The sequence below is a fragment of the Cynocephalus volans genome, chromosome 8 (assembly GCF_027409185.1).
Source record: "Cynocephalus volans isolate mCynVol1 chromosome 8, mCynVol1.pri, whole genome shotgun sequence".
Classification (NCBI taxonomy): domain Eukaryota; kingdom Metazoa; phylum Chordata; class Mammalia; order Dermoptera; family Cynocephalidae; genus Cynocephalus; species Cynocephalus volans.
In genome coordinates this window covers 11,677,838-11,704,322 of record NC_084467.1, presented here as the reverse complement: position 1 = coordinate 11,704,322, position 26,485 = coordinate 11,677,838, and the positions used below count along the sequence as shown (strand labels likewise).

General features: G+C 50.7%; 1 protein-coding gene across 2 annotated transcripts in view; it reads right to left on the bottom strand.

Annotated features, from left to right (window-relative positions):
* The window catches only part of KAZN (kazrin, periplakin interacting protein), a 435,768-nt gene that overhangs the window by 25,720 nt on the left and 383,563 nt on the right, over positions 1 to 26,485 (bottom strand). Inside the window, exons 5-8 of one of the 2 annotated variants that reach the window (XM_063106370.1) lie at positions 26,144 to 26,333; positions 23,000 to 23,130; positions 19,832 to 19,882; positions 18,164 to 18,287 (exon numbers count right to left, since the gene is read on the bottom strand). In XM_063106370.1, the coding sequence (XP_062962440.1) occupies positions 18,164 to 18,287; positions 19,832 to 19,882; positions 23,000 to 23,130; positions 26,144 to 26,333 (496 nt within the window). Of the gene's footprint in view, positions 1 to 18,119; positions 18,288 to 19,831; positions 19,883 to 22,999; positions 23,131 to 26,143; positions 26,334 to 26,485 lie in introns of those variants that run through there. The other variant, XM_063106371.1, reaches the window with a different exon arrangement.

The window sequence follows — 26,485 nt, the reverse complement described above, 5'->3', positions numbered from 1 at the left end:
ATAATTTACCTGCAGGTTTGTTCATCATTTCTTCTTGTGTCTCAGACCTTCCTTCTGGAATAATTTTTATTTCTGAAGTACGTGATTTAAAAGCTTCTTTTACTAAAAATATTTTGGTGGTCAACTCTTACAACTTTTGTTTATTTGGAAGAAGACTATATTTCATCCTTATTCCTCAGAGAGTTTTGCTGGGCACACAGTGCTAGGTTGATGGTTATTTTCATTTAGATGTTGAAGACATTGAACCCTGAAGATGTGGCTCCATTATGTTCTGTCTTCCATTTTGCTAAAAAGAAGTCAGCTGCCAGTCTAATTGTTTTTCTTTGGTTACCTACTTTAAAGATTTCCTCTTTGTCTTTGGAGTTCTGCAGTTTCATTACAATGTGGCTACATATAGATTTCTTTTTATTTATTCTGAACGATGTAAATTGTGCTTCCTGCATCTATGGGTTTATTTTGGCATATTCTCAACCATTATCTCTTAAAATGTGAACTTGCCTCCATTCTCTCTGTTCTCTCCTTCTGGGATTCCAATTAGACATAAGTTGGACTTTCTAATTCTATGTTCCCTATCTTATAACCTAGTGCTGTCAAACAGAACTTTCTGTGATGGTGAAAATGTGGTATAATCTTCACTGCCCAATATAATAGTCATTAGCCACTTAAAAGTGACTAGTAAAAAAAAAAAATTAAAGAAAATAAAATGTGACTAGTGCAACTGAGGAACTAAGTTTTAATTTTATTTAACTTTAACTAATTCAAATACAAATCGAAGGAAATGGTTAATGGACTTTTGTGGTCAGCACCCAAGGACGTGTTCACTTGGTGACCTCCAAACGAGTTAACCAAGAAATGTCAAGGATTGCAAACAATCCTTGAGAACGCTTGAAGTCGTGAGAACACTTTCTTGGGATGTTCCCAGGAGGCGCATTATAGATAACCAAGTGCTTGAGAAGGGAGGTAGCGGCCTTCTGCTCTTGAGAAAAGTATAACAGAAGTTATGCATTAATGCTTATCTCGCATGCACAAGCTTGCTAAATGTAATAAAAGCTGTAACAGCGGCTGGGTCGGCGCTACTTGCCTGAGAGAGCAGTGGCCCCCCACTCTTCACCTGCATCTCGTCTGCTGTGTCTTTCTTCATGTCTCTGATCATTTTAATCAACAACAAATTTAAACAGCAACATGTGGCTAGTGGCTAGTATATGACTGAGCAGCTCTAATTTCTCCTTTGTAGTTTTCATCTCCTTATCTCTCTGCGTCGCATTCATGGCAATTTCCTTAGGTCTATTTTCCATTTAAGAAATCCTCTCTTCAGCTATTTAGTCTGCTGTTGAACCCATCCATTTATTTGTTTGTTTATTTTTAATGTTATAAATTACATTTTTTATTTCTAAAAACTTCTATTTGGTTCTTTTTCAAGTGTGCCTGATTTTTTTTTTTCAGACAGTTTCTTGTTGTTTGCTCATGTCTATGATTTCATCTTAAATTTCTTTAAGTATTTTGTACATTTTACTTTGTATTTGGTATTGAATACCAAATATAATTACTATATTTGAAAAGATCTTGGAGGGTCTAATTTGCTGTTTGTTCTGCTGACTCTCATTCATGTTGAACTTATATTTGACTTTAACTTATGGGAATCTTTAGGGTCTAAATAGCAGATATTTTCTTTCAGACAGGATTTACATTTGCTTCTAGGGGGATGGGGAGGAGATTGGGAGTGGGGATGAGACCTGGGACCAGGGCCACTTCATTCCCCTTTGAGAGACTCTGGTTGATTGAGAGAGTCTCAGGCTCTGTTCCTACCCTGCACAACACCCCAGGGCTTACTTCCCTCTTTACAGTTCTGATCTCAGCATCTGCCCCTGGGACAACCCCAAGTTTTGTACTTGGTAATCACTTACTCACTGCTCCTGTTCTGGTGTTAGCTCACAGCTTTTTCTTTTTGTCTGTAGAAGTCTTAGGGATTTCCCTTGCTTTTCTGTGAGGTCAGTAACGCATTGAGAAGTATGTTTTATTCCTGATTTAGTGCTTTTGTGGAAGGAGGCCCTTCAGAGTATGTCTTCCTCCATGCTACCCCCAGTGGACGTCCCTGATGCTGTGCGTGTGTCCACCCAGCACTTTGCACGTTCTGCTGGCATGGCCGGTGCGCAGGTCTGTCCAACTGCCCTGATACAAGGTCAGCAGCCTGCCTGTGCTCAGCAGCAAAGTCTATTCATATTTTTATTACCTGGACCGTGTACACGGTGATGCGCAATGTCATCAGTGACAGGAAAAGCCCAGGTTAGAGAAAGAACGGGCAATATCATTTCCTTCTCCTTCTCCCCAACCAAGCCCTTTCTTGTTCTGCTTGTTTTTGTACTCAGTGAAGATGAGATTCCTATGGACCTGGGATTCCCATGGGAAGCCTTAGCTCAGGGATGGCAAGAGAAGGTCATTCCCCAAAGGCCACATTTTAGCTGAAAAGTGAAGGCTCAGAGAGGTCAACCGATGTTTCCAGCAAGTTAGTGCAGAAGCTGGTCCTCGACCCCAAGTTTCCCACCTCCCAAGGCAGAAGAACCTACGTGAGCAGCCCTTCTCCCCTGGGCTTGGATGTGTGTGGTTTGTTACTGGAGAAGATTGCTAAAACTGGGAAGAGATGGGAACCTCATCATGAGTCACAGTGAGAGACAGACACACGGAGAGACAGAGAGACAGAGAGAAAGCCCAAATCACCAAGATGCAGATTTCATGGGATCTAAAAGCCTGTGATGAGAACAGACTGACGTGGACACAGGTGTCCATGCTTAACTTGGGGTCCTGTATGTCTGCCTGTCTTTTGAGATGATCTGCCAAATGCCAAGGTGTCAGGATACTAACTGTATGATCAGAGACACTCATGCCTAATGCCCAGTGAGCTACTGGGGCCTCTGCCATGGAAGGGCATGACGGGAGGATGGCAGACTTTGGTGGAGGTGAGCCCTGGGCTGGGATGATGAGGCAGCATGAGGCCCAGAGCTGATGGCCAGAAATGCGCTGAGCACCATTCACCAGTATCTGGTAGAATCTTTGAGAAGCTTTTGCTATATATTCCTTTCTAGCATCTTTGCATTAAAATAATCCCTCCTCCACCTAACCTGAGCTTGAAATTTGCAACTAAAAGGGGTCAAACAGGCTTGGGTCCATATGCCTTGGGCCAGGATCCAATAAGATTGAGGGGAGGTGCCCACCCTCCAAGAGTTTGGAACACCCCTGGCACTTTCTGCTCAAATGGTGTCATGAGTGGGGTGACCTGGGCCTCTCACCCAGTGGGACTAGAAGGTTTCCTTAAGGTCATTTGGTCCATCCGTCTGTCCTGGGGTAGGACCTTCACTTAGAGGAAGAAGATTGGCCTACTTGCTCTCAGAGTGGGCTTTGGACCAGGAACATCGACCACTGGGGAGCTGATTAAAAATACTTTATAGAAGTAAAGGGACTTTTCTCGTAAATTCTTCTACTCCCCACCCTGCTTGGACAGTGAAAGGATGGACCTCACACCTGGTCTCCAGCCCCCAGGAGGTGGCTTTCTTCACCCTGGCCCCCACACCCCTGCCCTCTGAGTGTCATTGGCAGACACTCTTGGCAGCAGCAGTGAGAAGGACCAAGAACCCTAGAATTTTAATTAAAAAAATTTTTTTTCACCATCTAAAATTTTGAGCCTATACCCAGCTGGCAGAGGCCTGGGTGACCCATGCCCTGGGCTGCTCACGGCAGCACAGACATTGGCACCTTCCTGGCATCTACTTCCCTGGGGTTAAAATGTGCAACTAGATGTGGAATTCACTGGAGCCTGATGGGAAAGCCTTAGTCACACATGATTTTCCACGTGCCTGGCTTGGGGGTGGCACTGAGCACCTGGACCCTGGCTGCTATTGAGGCAGAGTTGAGGCAATGAGCTAGGTGAGGTCAGACAAAGGTTCAAATGTCCCTTACTGAATTCTATCCCTCCATAGTCCTCACTGTCTGTCCCCTGCCTAGCTAGTCGGCCCCACCACCTGCCACCTAGAGCACTTCAGCCATGTCCCAACACGTCCCTGCTCTCTGTCTTCCATTCCATCCTCCCCGGGCCCAGAGTGATTTTTTTAAAAATTGTATCTTCCCCAGGAACCTCTTCTGTTCAGCATCCTTCAATGGCTCCCTGGTAAATTCCAAGTTCTTTCCATGACCCACAGGCATGAGCCAGCCCTGCTGACCTTGCCAGCCTCATCCTCAGTTCTCGTGTTTGCCCAAAGCTCCTCATGCCACACGTCTCCAATCCACCACGAAGCCTTCCCTGGTCACCTAGTGCAGGTCTCCACACCCAACATGCACACGCTCACATGCTCACACAGGCTCCCACTGGTTCCAGGAATCTTTCCTGCATAGTTTAGCACTTTTCACGGCTGAAATTAATGAACGGTTATGTAATTATCTGCTGAAAGTCTGTGTCTCCCACTAGACTGTAAACTCCACTTGGGCAGGAGCTGGGCTTGTTTTTGCTCACTGGGTATCTCTAGTACCTAGCAGGGGCCCAAACCAGTGTAAATATTTAAAAACTGGCTCCCACATCTGTAAAAAGTGCACTGGTTTGTTGCATCTATTTGCCAATTTCCGAGGTGTGGATACTCCTACTGTGGCCAATGACACTTAGCAAACAGGATGTCACTGGACGTGGAGTTGGGAAAGACGGGCGCAATCAGTTCGTGAGTCTGCGTGAGCCAGCCCCTGCCCACCGCTGCCTGGAGCAGAACGACCCTCCAAACAGTGGTTAAAAGGAGGAGGGCAGGGAGCAGGCCTTCCTCTCCAGCTCACCTTCCGCCAACCCCACCTGCTCCACGCCTCCTTCCAGCCACAGCAAAGCTGCCTGTGACCTCAAACGCAGCGCCGCACGCTCTCATTCCTTCTCCTCTCTGCCTGCAGCAAGGGCTCTCGGCCTGGGCACCACTGACATTGAGGACAGAGAGCTTGTTGCTGTGGGGGCTGCTCTGTGCATTGGAGGATATTTTGCAGCTTCCCTGGCCTCTGTCCACTAGATGCCAGTGAGCACAAAGTATGGCTGCGCCCAGTGCCCCCATCCTCCCCTGGGACACAGAGAGCCCCGTCCTGCCCCGTCCCACCCCCGGTCCCCTGTTCTCAGACCAGCCCTTGTTCAATGGGGGCAACCAACTACCGTCAAAACTCCCTGCCCTTGGGAAGTGGCAGGGGAGGCCCCTTCAGCACCTTCAGAGCCAAAAGCTGAATTCTTGCTTTTTAAACACTGCGCTATAATGTGACATGACCTTTTATGGCCCGATCATAGCTGCTGCATTAGATGTAGATGCCTTGCTGAGGCCTCAGTCACAACTCCTGTGACAGATGTGCAAAAGACAGGCTGCCGTGGTGCAGCGGGCATTGGAGATGGTCCGGGTTTACACAGCATCAGGAGGAGAGAGCCCAGTAGTTGCTCACCCTGTGGCTGCTGGAAGCTGATGGCAGGACCTCGAGTGGGCAGTGAGGTCACACAGGCCCTGCCACCAACCCACAAAACCTCCAACCCCAGGGCCAGCCAAGCCCTTTGGAGGCCCCGGGCTAAAAAGCTGATGGTATTTTCCACCCAAAAGTGTCCCTTCAAATACACTGATCCATAAAGTAGATAAAAAAGTCTAGCTTTTTACCAACAATTACTGCTTCATGCTTTTTTTTTTTTAATCGCATGCTTTCCTTTTCCCTCTCATTTTGGGTGCTGCTGCCTTGCAAGGGACTAGACTTGTGCTTACTGCATTTGTTCCCTAGAGTGACAAGCCACCTGCCCCCAGCCTCAGAGGACAGCCTCTATCTCCAGTCCCTCCTCCCACACTCTGAGAATTTTCCAAGGGGTCAGGAAATTGATTTCCTGGAGCTGGCAAGGCTCTGCCCTGCTCTGAACTCATTTCCCAGGTAGATGCTTGGCAAATATTTCCTAATTTTATAGACTTAGTAGGAAGATAAAAGGTCCAGGGAAGGCAAACACACAATTATCCAATGATAACTACTTTATGCTTTAAAATATATATATATTGAAAACTTTCCTTTTTCCTCCTTGCTAACCTGTTCTATTGCTGGAATAGCACCCACATTTGGGAAGTCCTTCTTACAGTCTAATCTGCAGCTGGAACTGAAACCCATCTCCTACCAGCTATTGGCCTCCCTGGGCATTCCCACATCTATTCCTCTTTTCTGACATGTTTTCCGGCAAACTTCTCTACTGGTGGGTGGACCTGAAAGGTAGATCCTATGAGAAGCTAGAGAGAAATGATTCTTCCTCATGTGCCAACATAGAGATGGTGCAAGTTTGTGTCTGTACAGCTCTCGGAGGCAAAGCTGGCAGCAGTGGACTGCTATGGGGTTTGAGAGCCCCGGCTGTGCCCAGATCCCTAACTGGATTGTCCAATAATTATGTCTTTTCTCCTTGGCCACTCGCCCCCCCACCCAACAGTTCTTCTATGGGCCTCTGGACAGCTCAGGTTCTTTCTGCTTAGCTCAGCCTGCTTCCTGAGCCCTGTGGACTGTGGTCATTGCCTTGGCCAGGAGGCTGTGCTGGCTGAATCACTGGGACATAGGAACCACCCCTGGGTCAGATCCTGAGCCTCTGGCCCCAGGCGAGGCATTTGCAGGCATTACCTTCTATGGGATCATCTTAAATGATTAATGCAAACTGTCCAACCTCTCACCTCTCGCAAAATGCTTCACAACTGCCTCCTGGAAATTTCCTAAACCAGTGGTGAGTGACTTTAGTGATTCATTGCACAATGGCCAATTTAGGAACAGCAAGCATGTTTATGAGCAGCATTTAGTTAATTTCCTTCAAAACAAAGAGAGCTTTGGTGAGGCCCGTGGTGGGGGTATTCTTACAACTTTGATACCTATAGGAAAATGTCCTTGGGGAAATTGGTGCCAGTTTTGGCTTTTCCAATCATGCATCCTGCAACATGGAAAGTGCTGGTCCTGCAGCCAGCGGCTGACAGCCACAGAATGCTCACTGCAGGGAACACCCTCCTAGAGCCCGTTAATATGGTTCGGCCAGAGCTGCAGCATGGAGCAAAGGATCTATGAATTTTCTACCCATTTTGTGAATACGTTTTCTCTCTCCTTTTAGATGAGCTCCTTTAATTGTCATATCCCCCTGCCTTGCCTGTGTCCCTCCAGCACTAGAATTCTGGATATTAGAGAAGAAGGCCTTAGCCTAACGGCTCATGATTTTATCAGCATCGATCCAATCTGCCTAAAACATGGTTGTCCTTCCATCACTTATACCTTTTTGGGCTATTTATGCCACCTCCCTGAGCCTCAGTTTTCTCATCTGTAAGGTGAGATAATAACACACACTCATTCAGTTTGGGTGAGGACTATGTTCAGATAGTTTATGTGATCTCATCATTCACATAGGCATCCTCAGCCCTTAGCCCTAAGCCTGGCATATAGAAAGGGTTCAATCAGTGTCTGTTGAATGACTTAATGAGTGTATGCAAAGCGCCTAGCCCATGCCCAGCACAGTAGGCACTCAATAAACGTCAGCAAGTCATATCATACTGTCCTCTCTCAGCTTTCACCATTCTCCCCTGCCCCTCGTACCCCTGTGAAGTCAGTCTTTGTCCTCAGTCCTCTTTCTGACACCCTCTCCACACCTCTGGGCCTCCAGGTTGCTCTCCACGGTGATGTTCTTGCATCCTGCTGGGACTTCTGGGAACATATGGGGTCACCCTTGTCTCAGGCCTGTCAGCACCTGCACCTGAAAGTGGAGGTCTCCCTATTTCTGAGTCTAGAGTCCATGAAAAACAATGGATCCACTTGGCTGCAGGCAGGCTGACCCTGGTCCTGTGCAGCTCTGCTCACAATGGGCCGCTGGGGACTGGGGGCTCAGGATTCCTGCGATGACTCACAGCTTCTGTGGGCAGCCCTGAGTGGAGACCCCTGGCCCATTCTCTACAGCCACTCGCCAAACACCCCAAGCCCTGGGAACACCGCTCTGGGTTCAGAAATGAGTGTGGTCCCTGGCTGCCCAGCCATCCAGGGAGGGAAGGGCAGGAGGGCCCTCTGGTGGAGGAGGACGTGTGCGGAACTGAGATGGATGCCTATGGCCGGGTAGGCGCATGGGACTCTGCAAACAGGGAGAAGCTGGGGGCCTTCAGAGCGGGACACATCCATGGAGAGAATCCCAGCCGGAGGTGGCAGAGAGGTTGGCTGAGTGACAAACTGGGGCCATGGAATTTGTTTCCCCTAATGGACACTAAATTAAAAAAAAAAATTAGCTGTTAATATGAAAGAATTGGGGTGTATAATGTGACAATTTTGTTTTCTCTTGAGCAGTCAGGAGCTCTGGAAACACTGGGCTGGCATCCCCTGCCCTGACCCCCAGGCAGCCTCGCTGAGGCTGAGCAAGGCTGCCTCCAAGATGGGGCCTGGGCTGCCCGTGGCCCCCATGCCCACCTCACTGACTCACCTATGTGCTAGGTGCCCACAGACCTCTGAGTTTGAGGCATAACTGACCTGAGGCATACAAGTGCCCAGCATGGTGCGGGCAAGCAAGAGGGCTTGCAGAGGAGGGTCCTTCTCAAGGTCACCCACAATACTCTGCAGCAGGGTGCTGATCTAAACAGCAGATAGTAACAGTAATTCCAGCTTGCACTGGGAGGCCTCATGATCATGGCCAGTGCTTGCTGGTGCTTTACAGTGTGTGGCCTGAGCTCCCTGCGTCCTCCCCTGTGAGGTGGACTCAGGTTCCTGGAGGCCCATTTTACAGATGACCAATCAGTCGTGTGCAGAGGGCACAGCAAAACCAGAGCCTGGGCTTAGCTCACTAGCCCCTGCTTCCTCTCACATGAGTCTCCTGCAGCTCGGATCCAAGCAGCTATGGTGTGCTGGATGCTTCTCTCCATGTATTATTCCATTTTGGCAACAGCCAAGATGTCTTATCTCCATTACAGAAGGGGAGACCGAGCCTCAAGGGTCTAAGTGTCTGGCTCAGGGTCACAAGGTAAGACTGACTCTAGCAAGTCTAGTAAGAGTGGCTCTGGAATGGAGCCCAAGGATCTGGCTGCAAAGCCTGGGTCTTTTCTCACGCCCTGCCCTGTAGTAGGCTGAGTTTTATCAATCTGCTGGGCTCAGGCTGTCACCAAAAAGAGTTTGTGTTTCTTGCACATGCATGATGAGACGAAAGGAACTTGGAATTGATTCACACACCTGAGCTACAATCGGTGACCCAGGTGTGTTATCTCTGTCCCTTCACTTGGGCGGGCCCTCAAGGTCATCTGGCTTGTCCTGAGCCTCCTTCCCGTCACACACAGCTGTGGCCCTGGCAGTGACAGCTGTCAGACAGAGGCTGCCTCCTCCCCTCCCTGGCCCACAGGCTCCACACTGTCCCCAGAGACACCAGCCTCCTAACAAGGAAGGAAGCTGGGCCTGTGCAGGCACGGAGCCAACTTGGATGTGACTCTGACATCGCTGGCCTGGCCCAGGGAGAGCAATTAGGCAGTTCAGAGCTGCCAAAGAGTGACAGGGCACTCTGGTGTGCCCACCCTCCTGGGGTCCTGTGCCAATGGACTCAACCCCTCTGTCTATACCTGGGACATAGAACAGCCGCAAAATAGTGAACACCCTGGGACTGGCATTTCTTAGCCAATCCGTGGGGGCTATTCTGCCTTCTGCAGGTGCTGTGCTCTGACTCAGGCTCTTGATGAGCAAAGGGGATGCTGAAACAGGGACAGAAGTCACAAGCACACCAGGCCTTGCACCTGGCTCACCTCACTTCTTAAGGCACACGAGGGTCCCATGTGAGCCACATGCTAAGACTTCCCGTGGCTAAACAATGTCAGGAAGGTAGTGTGCTTGGAGTTCTCCAAAGAACCACTGACTTGGTACCTTGAAGCACAGAATGTTGGAACTAAAAGGGCCCGGAGCATTCATCCATCTCAATATTTCCCAGAGGGTGATCCACGGAACTAGATTAAAAGGCATGGTTCTGTTGTCAAATAAGTTTGGGAAACACTAAAAGGGAAAAAGTGAAACATTTTTCTTCATTGCAGGACTTGTCAGATCCTTGATAAGCTAATATGTTGTGTTGATCTCCAGGGGGTGAAGACACAATGTGGTGTTTCCAAAACTTATTGACCCAGGGATATTTCCCCCCCCAGCTGAATCTTATAGTCTGAGGCAGCTCAAGGCACTGGCCTGGGACTCAGGAGCCCTGGGTTCCAGAACTGGCTCAGACACTGATGATGGCTTGACTGTGGGCAAGTCCCTTCCCATTTGTAACACGAAGGGAGTGGGCAAGAGGCTACCAAGAGACATCTCAGCTCCAAACTCTTGCTTCCTCTGGGCCTATATTTGCACTGGCCCTGGCAGCTTGGGCAAGTTGTTGAGCTTACTTGGCCCTTAGTCTTCCCATCTGTACAAGGGGCCTGTGCTGCCTGCCTCACAGGGCTGGTGAGGGGCAGAAATCAGATCACTGTTGTCTCTGTTATCATCCCTGCTGTCATCATCGTCATTGTGTCTAACATTTATCGCTACCGAAAGCTACTAAGCCTTTTATACGTATCAGCTCATTTTGTCCTTGCAGCTGCCCTCTGATATAATATCATGTCATCCCTATGCACTGGTGAAGAAACTGAGGCAAAGCAGGTTAGGTAACTTGCCTGAGGTTACTAGGTAGCAAGTGTCAGGTTTCAACCCAGGCAGTATGACTAGAATCTACATTCTTAACTCTGACCCACATCTGCCTGTGAAAGAGCATTGCAAACTGTGAAGGGCTGCGACCTGGGAACAGAGTCTCACTGTAGTTCATCTGGGGGCATGCATGGCCTCCTGGGGAGGGTCTCTGGCTTCGTCTTGCAGGCTTTTGGAAGCTGGGGGGGTGGGGTGCATCTTCCTGTTCTTCCAGGGTTAAGGAGGGGCCTGTACCACCTCTCACTGATGGGGAGGAGGGGTGAGTGGGAAGCCTGGGGGCTTGTGTGGGGAGTGACTCCTCCACAAGGCACCCCATGCCCTCTTCCTGTCCTGGAAACAGCTCAGAGGCTCCCAGAGGGAGCTTAGAGAGGATCTGACCTCTGGTTTTCATACTGCCTTGACACTATAGAATCTTTGTTGAAATGAAATCACATCTATAAGCTAACTAAACTGGAGCTCAGGACTAAAGGGCAGTGTGCAGAGGGTGGGGAAGGGGGGACAGTGGCCTAGAACAGGATGCTGCAGCCTCCCCTTAGCCAACTGCCTTTTGTGGCATGTCCTGGTGGCATGTCCTGGGACACCTAAGACACCACAGGTCACAGCTAGGTAACCACTGCCCTGGTCTGTTTTAGTGAGAGCCTAAGTACCAGAGAGGGAAACTGACTTGTCTGTGGTCACACAGCAAGGCCTTGACCAAGCTGGGAAGTGGGCGTCTGGAGCCAGGTCAGGTCTCCTGACTGCACTGGGCTGAGGGTGGTGGGGCTTCAGGGTGGAGAGGCTGGGCCTCCTCAGGAGCCCGAGCACAGGGTCTGGGCAGAGGCCTGCTGGACCCTCTACAGGAGCTCCATGTCCAACCACTCCGCAGAGCTCAGGTTGGGCAGGCTTGGTCCCAGTTTAGGGCTCATTGTCCAGTGTCCATGGGGCACCCTGGCCTCAGAACAAGGCTGGTAGGTCTGCCAGATGCTTGGCAGAAGCCTTGGTCGACCACAAGTCAGGAGGGGCCTGGTATCATGCTCAGGACTCGGACTCCTGTCCCCAGTACTTCCTGGGTGTGCACCTCCAGGAAAGCTGGGGAACCTCTCTGAGACTCTAACAGGGCACTGCTGCAGACTTCCGCGGCTGGCCGGAGGTGGCAGACACCATGCCAGTCTCCTTTGCTATCTGTTCAGCAGGGCCTAGCAAGATCCCCAGCAGTGGATCACCTGGGGGGGGGGGGCAGCCTGGGGTCTTTCTCGGTTATGGTTCCTCCTCACTGGGGGACCCTGGGGCTGCCCCAGGAAGGTGGCCTCAACCTATCTTGTGATGGCCCTTGGCAAGTCTGCCCTACAACACCAGGGCATGATGCTGCTGCTCTTGGCCTTTGCCCCATGAACCTGAGACCAAGCCCACACTGGGGGTCTTGTTCAATATATACACAGATCCCAGGGCCTCAGCCCTAGACCTTCTGATTCAGTAGGTATGGGATGGGGCCTGGGAATCTGTATGCAAATACTGACCTACTTGTGGTTCTCAAACCTCCTTTCTCTCTTTTTCTTACTCGCTCGCCCTATCATGGGACCCTTCACATGTGCTCCTCCTGCATGGGAGTCCCGTGTGTGACAGAGCAGAGCTTCTGGCTGAAGGTGGCTGGAGCCTGCCTGCTAGTTCCCTCATCAGCCACGGCAACTCTTGAGGTACCTCCGAGGAACCATGAGGGTTCCGTAGGACACAGTTTGCAACCCCCCTATTTATTCCAGTCTCTTCCTTTGTTGGGTTGAGAAACTGAGCCCCGAGGAGCTGGCCTGCTCATCCTACCGATGAGGCTTCCACCCTGGCGTTCTTGGAAGCTTTCTGAGCTTTCTGCTGATTGGCTAACTCTGTGGGGGAGCTTGGGGCCAGTAGTTGGTCTGAGACTATGTAGCAAAGCTACCAGGAATAGGGATTCTGGGGCCAGCCTGCTGGAGGTGAATCCCAGTTCTGCCTCTTCCTGGCTATGTGACTTTGGACAAGAACTTCACCTCTCCGTGTCTTGGTTTGTTCTATAAAAGGGGGATGATAATAGTATTTATATTGGAGAGTTGTTAAATGGATTTTATGAGTGTATATCTGGAAAGAGCTTAGAATAGTGCTTGGCACAAAGAAAATATAAGGGAGCATGCCTCACGTCAGACCAGGCTGGCCCTGGGCTCTGACATACGTCTCCTTATAAATGTACCAGAAAGATAGAATGCTGTCAGGGCTGGTGGATTCTGCGGGGGCAAGTGCCTCAACCCCTCCCTGTTCTGAGGCAGAGAAGCCCAGCATTTGCACTCAGGACTGGTGCTCACAGACCCTCGCAGCTGGAGGGACTTTGGATCCACACAGCCCGATACCCCGATTTTACTTCCAGGGACAAGTTTTTGTAGTCACTTTCAGGCTCAAGACGTGGCAAGCTGCTTCCACATTTCCTACCTCTCCTTGAACTTAAATCCACATGTTACAAATCATGGGGAATACAAATCACGGGGCTAGCCCTTTCCAGACTGCAAAACACATTCAGCTCTCATTTCTGAGCCTACAAGGAGGGGGAGGGCTATCATACCCATTTTACAGATGAGTACACTGAGGCTCATGGGTTAAACTTGCTTGAAATTAGATGCATGGCCAGAGCAGGGAGCGATGATCCAGGCATGGCCTGGAGTCCACTGTTGGGCTGCAAGGGTCCTCTGCATGAGGCACAAAATGACTTCCCAAAGGCAAATTCTTCCTTTGAGGACTCTGGGAGCATGGCATGCAATTTTATAGATAATCTTGTGTTGGTGCAGTTAACTGTTACTCACTAGTAACCCATTAAGGAAGCAATCAGGGATTTCCAAAATCCGAAACTCAAAAATGCAAACAAGCCAGCGCTTTCTGGGGTCTCTGATTCAGAAGTGTGGTTGCTGCACAAGCTGGCAATGTCACAAGGCTCCCCTGGGGCATGTGCTAGGTAATCAGAAGTCCTGCCACTTTCAGGAAGAGTGGGTCAAGGTTTTCAGTTGCTGCTATTCTTGCTTCTTAAAGATCATCCTCTTGGGCTCATTTTCTCATGTTTGTTGCCTTTGGTGGGCACAGCCCTACAGAGTGCAGCGCTGCTTATTTACATATTTTCCAGCAACTGCCATGTGGCTCACTATGAAATATCCATGCCCCAGTTACAGTCACAGATTATACCCTCGATTTGCCTGTAGAGTGACACTTCATCGGTGATATGCTATGACTTTGATATTTAAATAACTTCTAACATACACACTTCTAAATTATTTTTAAGTGTATAGGGCATTACTTTACAATGTAAAATGATGAATTTGCCCTTTTATAAGATAAAGAATAAGGTAATATGTATTCTCTATTGATCCTTTATTAGCACCAGGTTCTTTTTCCACTGGAAAGTGGGAACAGGTGGGAGGTAGGAGACCAGGGCATCTTTTGCTACACCTATTGGGTCCAAGGTCAAAAAGCCTAAGAGCCATTTGTTCAGAGCAGATGGGCTGGGGTGGGGAGTCCGTGAGGTCCGTTTTGTGAAAATGCATGTTTTGGGGGAGAGGGCCCATAGGTATTTTAAAAATCATGTTGTCAAAGGACTGATACCTCCCACGGTTCAGCCCGCTCCACCTAGATTCCCCAGGAGCTCAGGTGCAGCAGTAGCCCGACACCACAGGGCACAGGTGTAGGGCAGCTTCTGGGCTCCAGACTCACCCTGGGGTGGGGGCAGGGGGAGGGGAGAGGTCACATATCTCCCCATGTGTGGGGGATGGAGTTAACCCTCTGGATTCACAGCTCTGGTACAGCCAGGGGAGTGACCACAGAGCAAACGGAGGCAATTCTGCTGTCCATTTGGCCAGGAAGAAGTAGACCTCATTCTGCTGAACACCAGCTCATTTCCTCTCTGCTCTCCTCACCAGTTACTCTCTGGGGGTGGGTTTTCTGGGCCTGGGGGAAAAAGGCTGACAGAAATAGACTAGAAAAGCAAGGCAGTGCTAGGCTGTGCCAGGGGCTACTGGTGGGCGAGGGTTAGGGTGGGAGGTGGGGAGGTCACCAGTCCCTGCTGAAGTATCAGAGACACTGACAAAGGGCAGGCACATCTGCTGGGTCCCTGCCCCTCACTGCCCAGATGGTGGCGTGCTGAAGGGCACCAACTCTGCAGCCAGACTCCCTAGGTTTGAAGCCCAGTTCTACTGTTTACTGGCTCCGTGACCCTGGAAGATTTACTTAACCTCAGTTTTCTCATCGATAACAAAGGCTGTTGGGAAGGTTAACTGAGTTAATACATGTAAAGTGCACAGCATGGACCCTGGCCTACGGAAAGTGCTTAATGAATGTTAGATATTATTATTGGTGTTACTATTATTGGTTACACCTGTTGGAGCCTGCCAGACGGATGGGAGAGTGCACAGAAGGGCCATCAATCTTATTGCTGGGGAGAACTATTATTCTTTTTTAGTTGGGAGATGGAGATTGAGGGCACTGGCTACAGTCAAGGTTTGGGGTTACCTGGGTGGCCTCTTCCTGGGACACAGTGGAGTCTCACTGGGGGGAGGCCTGGATTTTGCATCTGGGGGATCTCACAAGACTTGGAAAAGCCTGGCCCACTCTGGCTTCAATCAAGGCAGGCCTATGGCTCCCTTGATGTTTCCTTAAGCTCCTTTTAGTCCCCAGGGACGGTGGGTACTTGAGACCATGCAGAGACCTACTGGGGTCTGCGGGAAGTAACATGCCCCAAAGGCACAGGCTCCACCTCTGGGCTTTGGAAGGAGCGCAGGGGGGAGAAGGAAGGAGACGAAAGCTGACAGGGGCCGCTGAGCTCGAGAAAGCAGGGTGCCAGGCGTGGGGGTGCTGGTTAGGACCACGTGGCAGCCCTGGACGTTGACAGCTCCTCCAAATTACAGTCAGGGCGGCAGAGACGAGATGTTTCTGGGAGACCACCCCGGCTCGGCCCCTCCATGGGCCCAGAATCCAGCCAGCTTTCCTCGGCCCCTCCCGTCACCCCCTGGGGACCCAGCCCTGGAAGTCCAAGGAGTAGGTCACACCAGGCTGTGCCTCCCAGCAGGGCACAGCCTCCCACCCGGAGCCAAATAGAAACAATCAAATGACATAGAATTCAATAATATTTTAAAATAAGCTTTATTTAGATTTTTTTTTTTTAATATTTTATATTTGCATCCATGCCTTCGAAAAACTTTTCCCATGGGAAAGGTTATTTTCATCTAATGTTACCCATAACTCATTCGCTATTTGACGTAGTTCTCTTAAATAAATCATCCTTAGTAACTCTTAGAATTATCTCCTAATTTACAAAAACTGAAATGAAAAGGAACTACTAAATCATTACCAGGAGTGGTTGCAATCTTATTTTCTTATAAGTAAAGGGAAAACAATAAAAATCAACCAAAAAAAAATTTATGGGGAAGAAAAGCATCTTCTAAAACATCTCTCTGCAGAGAAAGATGCCAGCTCTGGCCGCTCTCTCCCCACCAGGCTGGGTCACAGAGCCTAGTCAAAGGAGGTCAGAAAGGTCCAAAGGAGGTACCTGTCTGTTCTTTCCCAAGCCCTGGACCAGGTCCAAAGGAAAGAGAGCAGCTGACTGGGCTTGTTGCTTGTTTTAGAGACTTTGGACAAAATATCCTACCCCTTCTGATAGAGATGCTCAAGCATTTGAAAATCTCCTTGCTTCTTTTTAAAAGCTGAAAATGTTATCGTTAGCAGAAAGCGCAACTACTGTTGTCTAGAGGTGTGGATTGAGCTGTTAGTCACTAAGGATGAGCAGATGGGGGATTCACAGGGCAAAAGAAAAGGGAAATTGAGTTTTAGGCCTTGGGCGGACCTGCCTGAGAAGCTCATGTTTTTTCCATTGCCTGGTGTTAAAACGCATATGGTTCCTTTGCTGGTGAAACTTTGCTGGGGCCAACACAGCTCCCCAAATAGGCAGAAGCTCCTGCTAGCCCTCGTGTCCTGGGGCTCAAGCTGCTGTGACAGGTTGGAGGACAGGGCCCCAGGAGTCCCCCGAGATTCTAAGTGTGTCCAAAGGAACCAACCAGAAGGGAGAGGGCGGACGGCTCAGGTGCTGCACACCGTATCCCCAACAGCACTCCCCTTGAGGCAGGCACCTCCCCAATGACACCTGCCTGCCCCACGTGCAGAATAAAGCAAGGATGAGAAAGACACACCTGCAAGAGGAACGGATGCTGAGAGGCCCCTCCTGGAACTGACTCAGGCCCAGGGTCCCTTTGGTTGTACCCTGTGGATGTGGGGTGGGCTGGCTTGCCCTGGACTCAACCTCTCTCAAAAGACACACCCAAAGAAGGGGACCGTGACAGCCAGCACTCTGCTCACTGAGGTCGTGTTCTGTATGTCACATAAATAAATATATATAGAAAGGCCCGGAGAGAGCTATGGGTGGGAGGAAGGTGGAGGGTACCACATGCAGGGACAGAAGAATGGGAGACAGAGAGAGAGAAGAGAGAACGGAAAAAGCAAGCTTTGACATCCAGTGGTCCCTGGGTTCCATTCTAAACTCTACCTTGCGCAGTTTGGCAGCAGCATGGTGAGAGAACAGAGAAGTCGACAGAAACACCCGCCACCCGCCCACCCCATGGAAAAATATACATTCCAATATTTACGTAATAATTTAGATAGTATAAGTTTTCTGCATTTGTGCAAATAAATTAAACGAAACAATTGTCTTTTTTTTTTCCTTCTTTTTCCATAAAGAAAGAGACGGCAACGCAATTTAAAAACTGGCAGGCCATTAAAAAGAGCCCGTAGACCTCTTACAAACCCAGCCAAGACAGGGCCCCTGGCCGGGCTCGCGAGTCTTGGCGGAGATTGGACCTTACCCTGACGACGATGGCATTTGGTGGTTAAAGTGACTTGGGCGTGCTCCGAGGAGAACAGGGTCTGGTCCCACACGTTCACACCGAGGGGTGAGAAGGAGGGGACATCCCAAACAGACCACATCCTTGGTGAGATGGGCTCCGGGAGAAGCGGTTTGGACAGGGACATTTACAAGCACGGAGCGCACAATAGTTTTGTTATTTACAAATACACAGCAGTCCTTCAAGTTTTCAAGTTTCATAAAAAGGAAGAGGGGAGGAGATGGGGTGGGGAAACCAACGAAAAAGGAAAAAAGGAACCAAACATTGAAAAAAAAAAAAAACAACAAAAAAACCCAGATTAACAACGGTGTCGCTCCAAAGACAACAGAGAGGGGACGTAGTCACACACGGTTTGTAGTATGTACATCAATTACAGAGGTGGCGACGCAGAGGGAAGAGGTTCACACTGTGTCCAGAGGCGCTCGGCCACACCCAGCACCCGCGTGCACGGGAGCACACGTGCACACGCACCCCAGGCCCGGCCACACGCGCACCCCATGCACACTCGCTCGCTCGCACGGCCACACGCACAGACACGCCTGCCGGGCAGCAGGCGAGGGGCGGCGGGTATCACCAGTCCGCGTCCTCCTCTATGTAATAATCGGGGGCGGTACCATCAAAGAGGCCGGGGTCGAGGGATTTCCGCTGCTTCCCCCTGGCGAAGACGCGTGAGATGGAGCCGAATCCCATCTTCTCTTTCTTTTTTTTCCGTTTTTGGTCTTCAAGATCCTCTAGTGACTGAGGAGTCAGGAGCCAAGCGGCAGAGGGAGAGGGGAGAAGAAAGCCAGGCTGAGCTGGGTGCAGGAGACAGGGGCAGGGGGTGGAGGGGCAGGGAAGCCTCTCTGAACTTCAGGCCAGTGGGTCAGGGACAGGGGCCACGGGCGGTTAAGAAGTGGCTTCTGAGCTGCAATGATCTGCCCTCCCTTGCTGAGCAAACTCAGGCCACGTATGGAATCTCTCAGGGACAACAACGTGATCCACCCGAGACTGTCATGAGGATGTCACTAAAGTGAGGATAAAGATGCTCAGAACAGTGCCTGCCGCATAACAGGCATTTGGTAAATGTGAGCTGCTGTTGTCGTCTAAATCTAATTTGCCCACAACCTTTGGGTGCTGTCAAGGGCTTGCAGGAGCATGCCCACTGTCTGTGGTCATGTCAGGATGCAAGGAGACCACAGGCCTCGGGAAGGAAGGGCAGCGACAGCTTGGTCTGCAGAGCCAGTGCACTGAGCACACTGGGAGGTGGGAAAGGGGCTCGTGAGTCTGGAAAACGAGGAGGGAGAACCTGAGCTTGCGTCAGCCCACAGCAAGGGCCCTGCACCTTAAAGCTGGACAGGAAGCAGAGCTGGCCACTGTGGAGTGGGGGCTGGGGCCTAGGTTCTGGTCCTGATTATGTCACTACCTGTGGAACTCCAGAGAGCCCCCAAGGTTCTCTGAGCTCAGTTTTCTTGCTTGTGATGTGGTGATAACAGTAATGATAATGGTGATGGTGGTGGTGAGATCTGTTCTGCCTTCCCATTGGGGGGACCATTGAGATTGGCAGGTGGTGTCTGCAAGAGAGTTTTGGAAATGGCCAAGTGCTTTCTACAAAGACATGTGGTGGCATTAGCCCTAAAAAGGGTGGTGCTTACACTAGACTCATGGTTCCCAAAACACTTCAGAATTCCTTGAATTCCAGGCCTACCCTGCACCTGATGGATCAGGATCTCCAAGGTGAAGGGCCCAGGCATGTGCATTTGAACAATCTTCCCCGGTGGCCCCAATGCAGATGAGTGGTGTACAGACCAGCATGTGGGGACCCCAGGACTGTGGCCATGATCTCAGAAACCCCTGCTGACCTGCAAGTTCAAGTCATTTGTCCTCCCTGCAGCCCCTCCTCTCTCTGGTGACAGATACTGAAAATGTCAGAAATGGATTACGACGTTTCTAGCAGCAAGGGGCCCAAAGAGCCCATTGCTTGGGTTATTAGCCTTTAAATAGTAATGACAATTAAAAGTAATTGGCTACCAGAGGAAGACACTGGCCAGGGCAGCAGGACAGAGGACATCTGTGCACTTAGTAGCTCTGCAGGTCCCACAGCAGACAGGGAAGGTGTGGTCCCAGGTGCTGAGCCTGGCTCAGGCACCAATCCACATGTGACTCAGGGAGTGGCTGAACTCCTGTCTAACTTGGGCACCCATGTATGGAAGTGGGGATGACCCAGGGCCCAGGAGAACAGGGGATGAAGTCATGGTCAAGTTGGGGGTAGGGAGAGCCTGTGTGGCCAGGGAAGGCACACCTACCTGTACAATAGGGTTGTGCAGGTTCTTCTGGACCGGGCCGGGACTGTCGCCCTATAGCCAAAGGAGAAGAGGAAGATGAAATGACAGACTCACGACACATGAGAGCAGAGGAGGCCTGTGGGGTCTTCCATGGAAGGAAGCCATCCCTTAGGGGCCGCTCTGCCTCTGTAGTGGGGAACCCGCCCCTCACCTCCCGAAGCAGATGCTCCCAGATGGCTTATTAATAAGGCCTGGGGTTCATCGAGATGCTGCATGAAGCAGGGGTCCCAGCCAGAGGCCACGGGGTGCACTCCTGCCTGCTTGGGCCTCTCCACCCCAACATTCTCTGACCAACAAATCAGTTGCTCACAGGCTTATTCCTGGCCCAATCGGTCCACTGAGTTAGAACTGGAGGTTGGTTATAGTTGGTGCTTTACATAAAGGAATATACTTTTATAGAAAAAGTATAATAATAAATTAAGAAATTTCAGATTAGAAACAGACTCAGGAGACTATGTAGCCTCTAGCTTCCCCCACAGCCAACACAATGAATCTCTTATTTTGTGGAGGAGCAAGCAGGACTTGTTAGCTCAATGTACAGATACAAAGAAAGGCTCCAGACAGTCCCACATCATGGAGCTCATGAAAGGCAGAGTGACAACTCAAATTCTAGACTGTCTGATTCCTCCTGGTGCAGTGCTCCTTCTAGACAGGGGCTCCGGGCAACTGTACACAGTCCTGAGCTCTGGGCTGTACCAGGAGCCCTACGTGCAGGGCCTGAGCTCCTTCCCTCTTTCCTTGGGAGTCTCAGACAGGCTGGGATAGGTAGGATACTTCCATTGTGTTGCCATCCCTGACCCAGGTGGTTGGGGAATGGACCCTTAAAAGCCTGTGGGTGTGCAAAAGCCTTCACTACATCCCAGAATCAGCCAACCCCACCTGGAGGCAAACAGATCCTTTGGATCACAAAAGTCATTACTAGGGAGACTCCTGGTGGTTGTTACTGGAATTGCAGGAATAATGCCCATGAAGAAACAAGTTATGTGTCACTTGGGCCAATGTCCATCAAACTTCTTCAACCTCTCTGCTGAGTCCCCACCTCTGCTCTAAATTAGTGGCCACGGTGTGAGAGGATGAGGTGGTCCTTAGTTCAGGCTGTGTTGTTCTTGCTGGTGCCAGGTCAAATGCCTGAAAACAGTCAAATGCCTGGAGCTATTTTTGGGGTCTTCCTGGCTTACCTGTGTGCACATTCGTTGAGATGGCAGATAAAAGAAAGTTGAGGGAGGGAGGAAATGTAACAGATGATAGTGTAGTCTTTAGTCCCATCTCAGTGTCTGCAAACAGAACCCATACTGCAGGCATTGAAGATAGTTCTGCTCTGGGTTGGACCACATCTGCCAAATTATGGGTAAGAAAATGGGGCTAGTGCCCACTAAAATGCCTGTAAGCAGACAAGTGGCTTATCAAAGCAACCACTTCCTGGCAGCAGGGCCTTGTGTAAGGTGAGCTTGAAAATAAATGTGCTGGAACTGTGGCCTGTAGCAGCTGGTATGTGCCAAGGCTAAGCTGGGCAAAAGGCTAAGCCTGTGTCAAATTCAATTCAAGAGGCTTTCAGGGAACCCCTTCTGCAGAATGGATTTTCCAGCAGCATTTCTGCCATCTGGTCCACCATGAGAAGATAAAACATGGCCCTTGGGAAGGTCTTCTCATCTGGGATGTGCATGGACACTACAGGAGGTCTGGCTGAGGCCAGGCCTCTCTACCTGCACTGTGACAATGTGAGGGACAATGCTGGCTCTAGGTAGAACTCCACGGTGGTCCTTCAGAGGCCCCTCTAGTGGCCCACCTTCCTCGCCTTGGTTCTTCAATCAAGATAGCTTTTGTCACTAGGATTCTCTCCTGGGGACAAGAGAAGAACACACTCCTTCCTTAAAGCCCCAGCTTTAGAAAAAAGAATAAAAAGAAGATTCCCAGCTCAGAGTGGGGTCCAGGTTGCAAACGACCTTCTCCCCATGCTGATGTGGGCTGGGTAAAGCCCCTGGGCCAGCAATCCCCGCCACCCACGTCACCAGGCGGAGGTAGCTTCTTTTGAGTTTCGTCTTAGCTATTTTTATAAGTGCTTTTCACTGTTATTGTGGATTGGAAAAAAAAATGGTCCCATTATTATTACTCATATATGGGAAACATTGATTTTTATAAATTGAACTTCAGCTAGTACTGTTATGTACTTGCTTATTATTAGTTCTAATAGCTTTTCAAGCTATTCTCTTGAGTTTTCCAGGTAGACAATCATATCATCAGCAAGTAATGGTTTTGTCTGTTTCCCAATATGTTCACCTCATTTCTTTTTTATTATCTATTTCTCTGGTTAATAAAGCAACATTAACAGAGTTTTTGAAAAAGCCTTCCCATGCACTTGAATACTTAACCCTATAGTGTCTCTGGCTTCAGGACACGGCAGGGGAGCCCTCTCTATTGTCAACTGTGTGATGAAACATTCATAGTGGTCCTGACACCCTGACCTCACCTTAGCCTCCCGGTGGCTTCTGGCTGTCCTCCAGTGCTGGACCCACCTCCGCTTACTCCCTCTACTGCTCGGGAGCCCATCTGCCTGCCCCACTGGTCAGCAAGAGTTAGGTCACTAGGGACTTGTGCCTCTTGGTAGCTGGTGCCCAGTGTGTGATCAAAAAGTGTTAGATTAAATAAGCAATGTAAACAAATTTAGAACAAATTCCACAGGATGCCTCTCCAAGGGCAACACATGCCCAAACTACTAGAAACAAACAAAAAAAACCACCTGGCTCCCCTCCTGGTTCTAGAGGGAAATGAGGTGGTGCTGGTAAGGCCCTGAGCTCTGGAGGGTAACCTCTGGGAGGAGAAGCCCACGACCCCAGACAGTGCCCAGCGGGGTGGACTCCCAGGCTGCACAGACCCTGTGGCCGACCCAGGCCTGCCTTCCTCTGGATTCTCCTCGCCCTCCCGGACACAAGGAACAAACGGGCCTCATTTCTTTCTCTCCCCACATCCATCGCTTCTTGCAAAAGGAAAGAACAGACCAGGAAATGCATTCGCCAGAGTGCTCCCTGGGTGGACGAGAGGAAACAACGAGTACGTCTTCGCCCCACCACCCCTGCCCCGTGGTTTCCAGGCAGGGCCCAGGCATCCAGGCCCTGCTGCTCCTGGCCTTACGTTGCAGAGGGAATGCGTCCGGTGTCGAGGGGAGTTGATGTCGCTCGGCGTGGATGACCGGTCCCCTTCTGCAGCAGATGCATCGGAGATGACAGAGGGCTGCCGGGAGTGGCAGGGGCTCACCCTGACTGCTGGAAAGCAGGGACAGCTGGTGAGTGAGGGGTAGAGAGAATGCCCTCGCCTGGACTGCCATGCAGGTGATTCCACCCCATGCCCCCATTCTACAGATGGGAAAGCTGAGGCATAGAGAAGGGAAGGCTTGCCCAGCTCTCCACCCTGCTATTCCACAGCCTCTGGATCCAATTCAGTCCCCACCTCACCAGGGTGAAGGAGAAGATGGGGGAATTCCAGGGACCTCCGTGACTCTACTCACATGCTCCTACCACCTGACCCTGCACCTGGAGCAGTCCTAATCATTGCTCAACGTCAGTTTCCCAAACAAGAAATGACAGGCACCTTGTCATTCTGGGGGTAAAACACTCTTCCTGGCTCCAAGGCCTCACATACTGTAGCTCTGCCCACACCAGCAGCCTTGGCTGAGTGTTGGTCCCTTGTCACCATCACTGGGCTCATCACACTGGCCACCTGGCCATGCCTGGCACATGCCATCACCCTCCTGCCTCAGCCTGTGCTGTTCCTGCTGCCTGTGTGCTCGTCAGGCACATCCTCACCATGCAGGTCTCAGCCTGTCCCAAGAGAGGCCTTCCCCAATGATTGGCTCTCCCTACTCTGTCCTTTTTTTCCCATCAAAGTGCCTGTTTTCTGTTGATTTTTCTCCCTGTGCCAAAGACAATCTAATCATTCTACTTGTTAGTTTATTTACATGTGTATTGTCTGTCTGCACACTGATAACATCAGCTCCATGGAGGCAGGCACCCTGGGGGTCTTATCCCTGTTGAATCCCAGAGCTCACAGTGCCTGGCACATAGCAGGTGCACAATAGACAGTGAATGAATGAATGAATGAAAGGCCCAGCTCAGAAACCCTTCCAAGTCCCCCCGCAGATTGCTTTCCTACCTGCAGGCACTGGAGCTGGAGGGAGAAAGCATTTTCTGTTCGACAAGACTGAATGCCCACTGTGTGCAGGCAGCACGTGAGTGAGCGTCTTTGCCACCCATGACCATATGGCCTCATAAGGGAGACGGTGGCTGAAGGCACACTGGCTTTTGAGTCAGTTCCAACCTAGGTGAATGACCCTACAGGCTGTGTGACCTTGGGCACATTCCCCAACCTCTCAGACCCAGTTTTGTTATCTGTAAAATGGGATGACAGGGGTGCCAACCCCACAGAGTAGCTATGTGTATGATGTACCTGCTACAGTGCCGGGCACTGGACAGATGGAGGGAGTTATGTGATAAATGCACCGACAGCGATTGTAAGGCAGGGTAGTAAGTGCTCTGATGCAAGTAAGTGCCAGTGTTATGAGAGCATAGAGGACACAGGGAGAGAGCCAGGAAGGCTTCCTGGAGGAAGGGGTGTCTGATAAAAAGCATGGAGATGGCCATATGTGAGGCAGATGCTGCGGAGGAGGAAGGGCCCAGAGGGCAGATCCATCAGCCTGTCCAGCCTTTCCCAGCCAGAGCCAGCTCCATCCAGGAGCAGCCCTGCAGACACAGGTGGGGATGACCAGAAGTCTGCTGCTGTCATGAGATTCAGAAACTGCCCTAAGCCCTGTCTGCCTTCAAATAGCACCTCTATTCTCCTGTCACCCCTGGCTGGACCAGGAGCCAGGAGAGCTGACTGTGTACACGTGGCGGCCTCTCTGGATCTCAGTTTCCCTACCTGCTGACGGAGCTGGATCTGCGCATTTTATTATAAGCTCCTCCAGCTCTGACTCCAGGCTTCAAAGGCCAGAGCCTCTCAACCCCACCCCTGAAAAAGATACCTGCTTTGGGTCAGATGGTAAAGTGAGGGCTGCTGGGAAGGGAGGACTCTGGATTTGTTTGCTGTCAGGGTTCTGAAAGCCTGTGTGTCACCCATCAATGACTATGACAATGTTAATGCTGAGAGCAGCAGCTATTATTTACCCAGTACTTACTATGACCCAGTCCTCATTCTAGAAATCTTAGATTTCATCTTCATGGTCACCCCATGAGGTAGGTAGATGGACATCTCAGCAAACACACATTCAAGGTACACTGTGCGCTTAGAACCCGATGTCCTTTCCTACATGAGGAAACTGATGACCCTAGCTAAGGTCATAGGTCACACCCCTAGCAAGCAGCAGGGCCAGGATCTGAATCCAGCAGTGTGAATTCAGAGCCCCAGCAACTCACCTACACTGTCCCCACCCGTACCCTCGACAGGCAGCAGCAGGACCTGCCGACTTCTCCCTAGCTGGCCCACCAGCCCCTTAAGAGCGGGGTCTGCTCCTGCTGGTTCCAAAGGCCAGCTCTGCCCACAGTACCAGAGTGACTGTTTCCTGCCTCCACTGCAGATGGGGGTGAAAAGAGCCCAGAGGGTAAGGGCCCCTGGTGCACTGGCTGCTCCCAGCTGCTTGTTTCCAACCTGCACCTGTCACACAAGGACAGCCAATTGCAGGAGGGACAGAGAACAGAGCCAGGTGGCCTACAGATATGCAATGGGACAGGTGGGGAGCTTGGAGCTTGTACCATGGGTAGTAGGAGCAGATGCTGTCCAGAGGCCACACCCCTCTGCCAAGTGCCTAGGGCAAACACCTGTGAGGTTTGCACCTGCCTCTCCTGTATGCCCGTGATTGGCTGGAGCTGTCAATCAAGGAGTTTACTGCCTCCTTTGCCAAAAATAACCCAGGCAGGCCAGTCAGAGTCTTTCTTTGGGATTTGATATACACTGGGGGAAAAGATAATTTCTCTTTCTCTTTTAAGCTGTAAGGGCCTAAAAAGTCTGGAACTGCTGGGGACAGTTTTGCTACCCTGTAGAAAGAGATGGCCTAAAGATGAGACCACATGGAGGTGGTCAGAGACTGAGATATTGTTTGAACTTCTGGGCCTAGCTCTGCCTGAAGCCCATCTCTTAGACGTTTCAGTTGTATGAGCCCAACGTCTCTGCTCACACCCCCTAAACTGCTGTAGTGTAAACAAAGAAGTCGCCTCTCCCACCCGGTCAGATGGCCTCCTAAGAAGCCCCACAAAGCTGGGGCTGGGCCAGGCTGGCAGGACTCACCTTGCCGGTCTGCAGGGTGCGGGGGGTGTGAGTGGTAGAGGGTCTGCTGACTCTGCCGGATGGCTGCGGTCAGCGGGAGGTCCGCCTGCACCACCCACTCCTGGTTGCCGTTGAGCACCGTCTCGCCCGGCATGGCAAGTGAATGCCGCTTGGGGACGTCCTTAGTCAGTGTCGCTAAGGACTGCTTGGCCTGGAGGGAGAGTCAGGAGACAGGAAGAAGAAGACTTGATCAAGGGGCTCTCTTGGGTTGCTGCTTGGCATCACCCCCCACCATGGTGAGAAAGCCCCAAGTTCCATCTCTGTACCAGGGTGTGACCAGTGCTGTGTTGCCTGTCAATCATA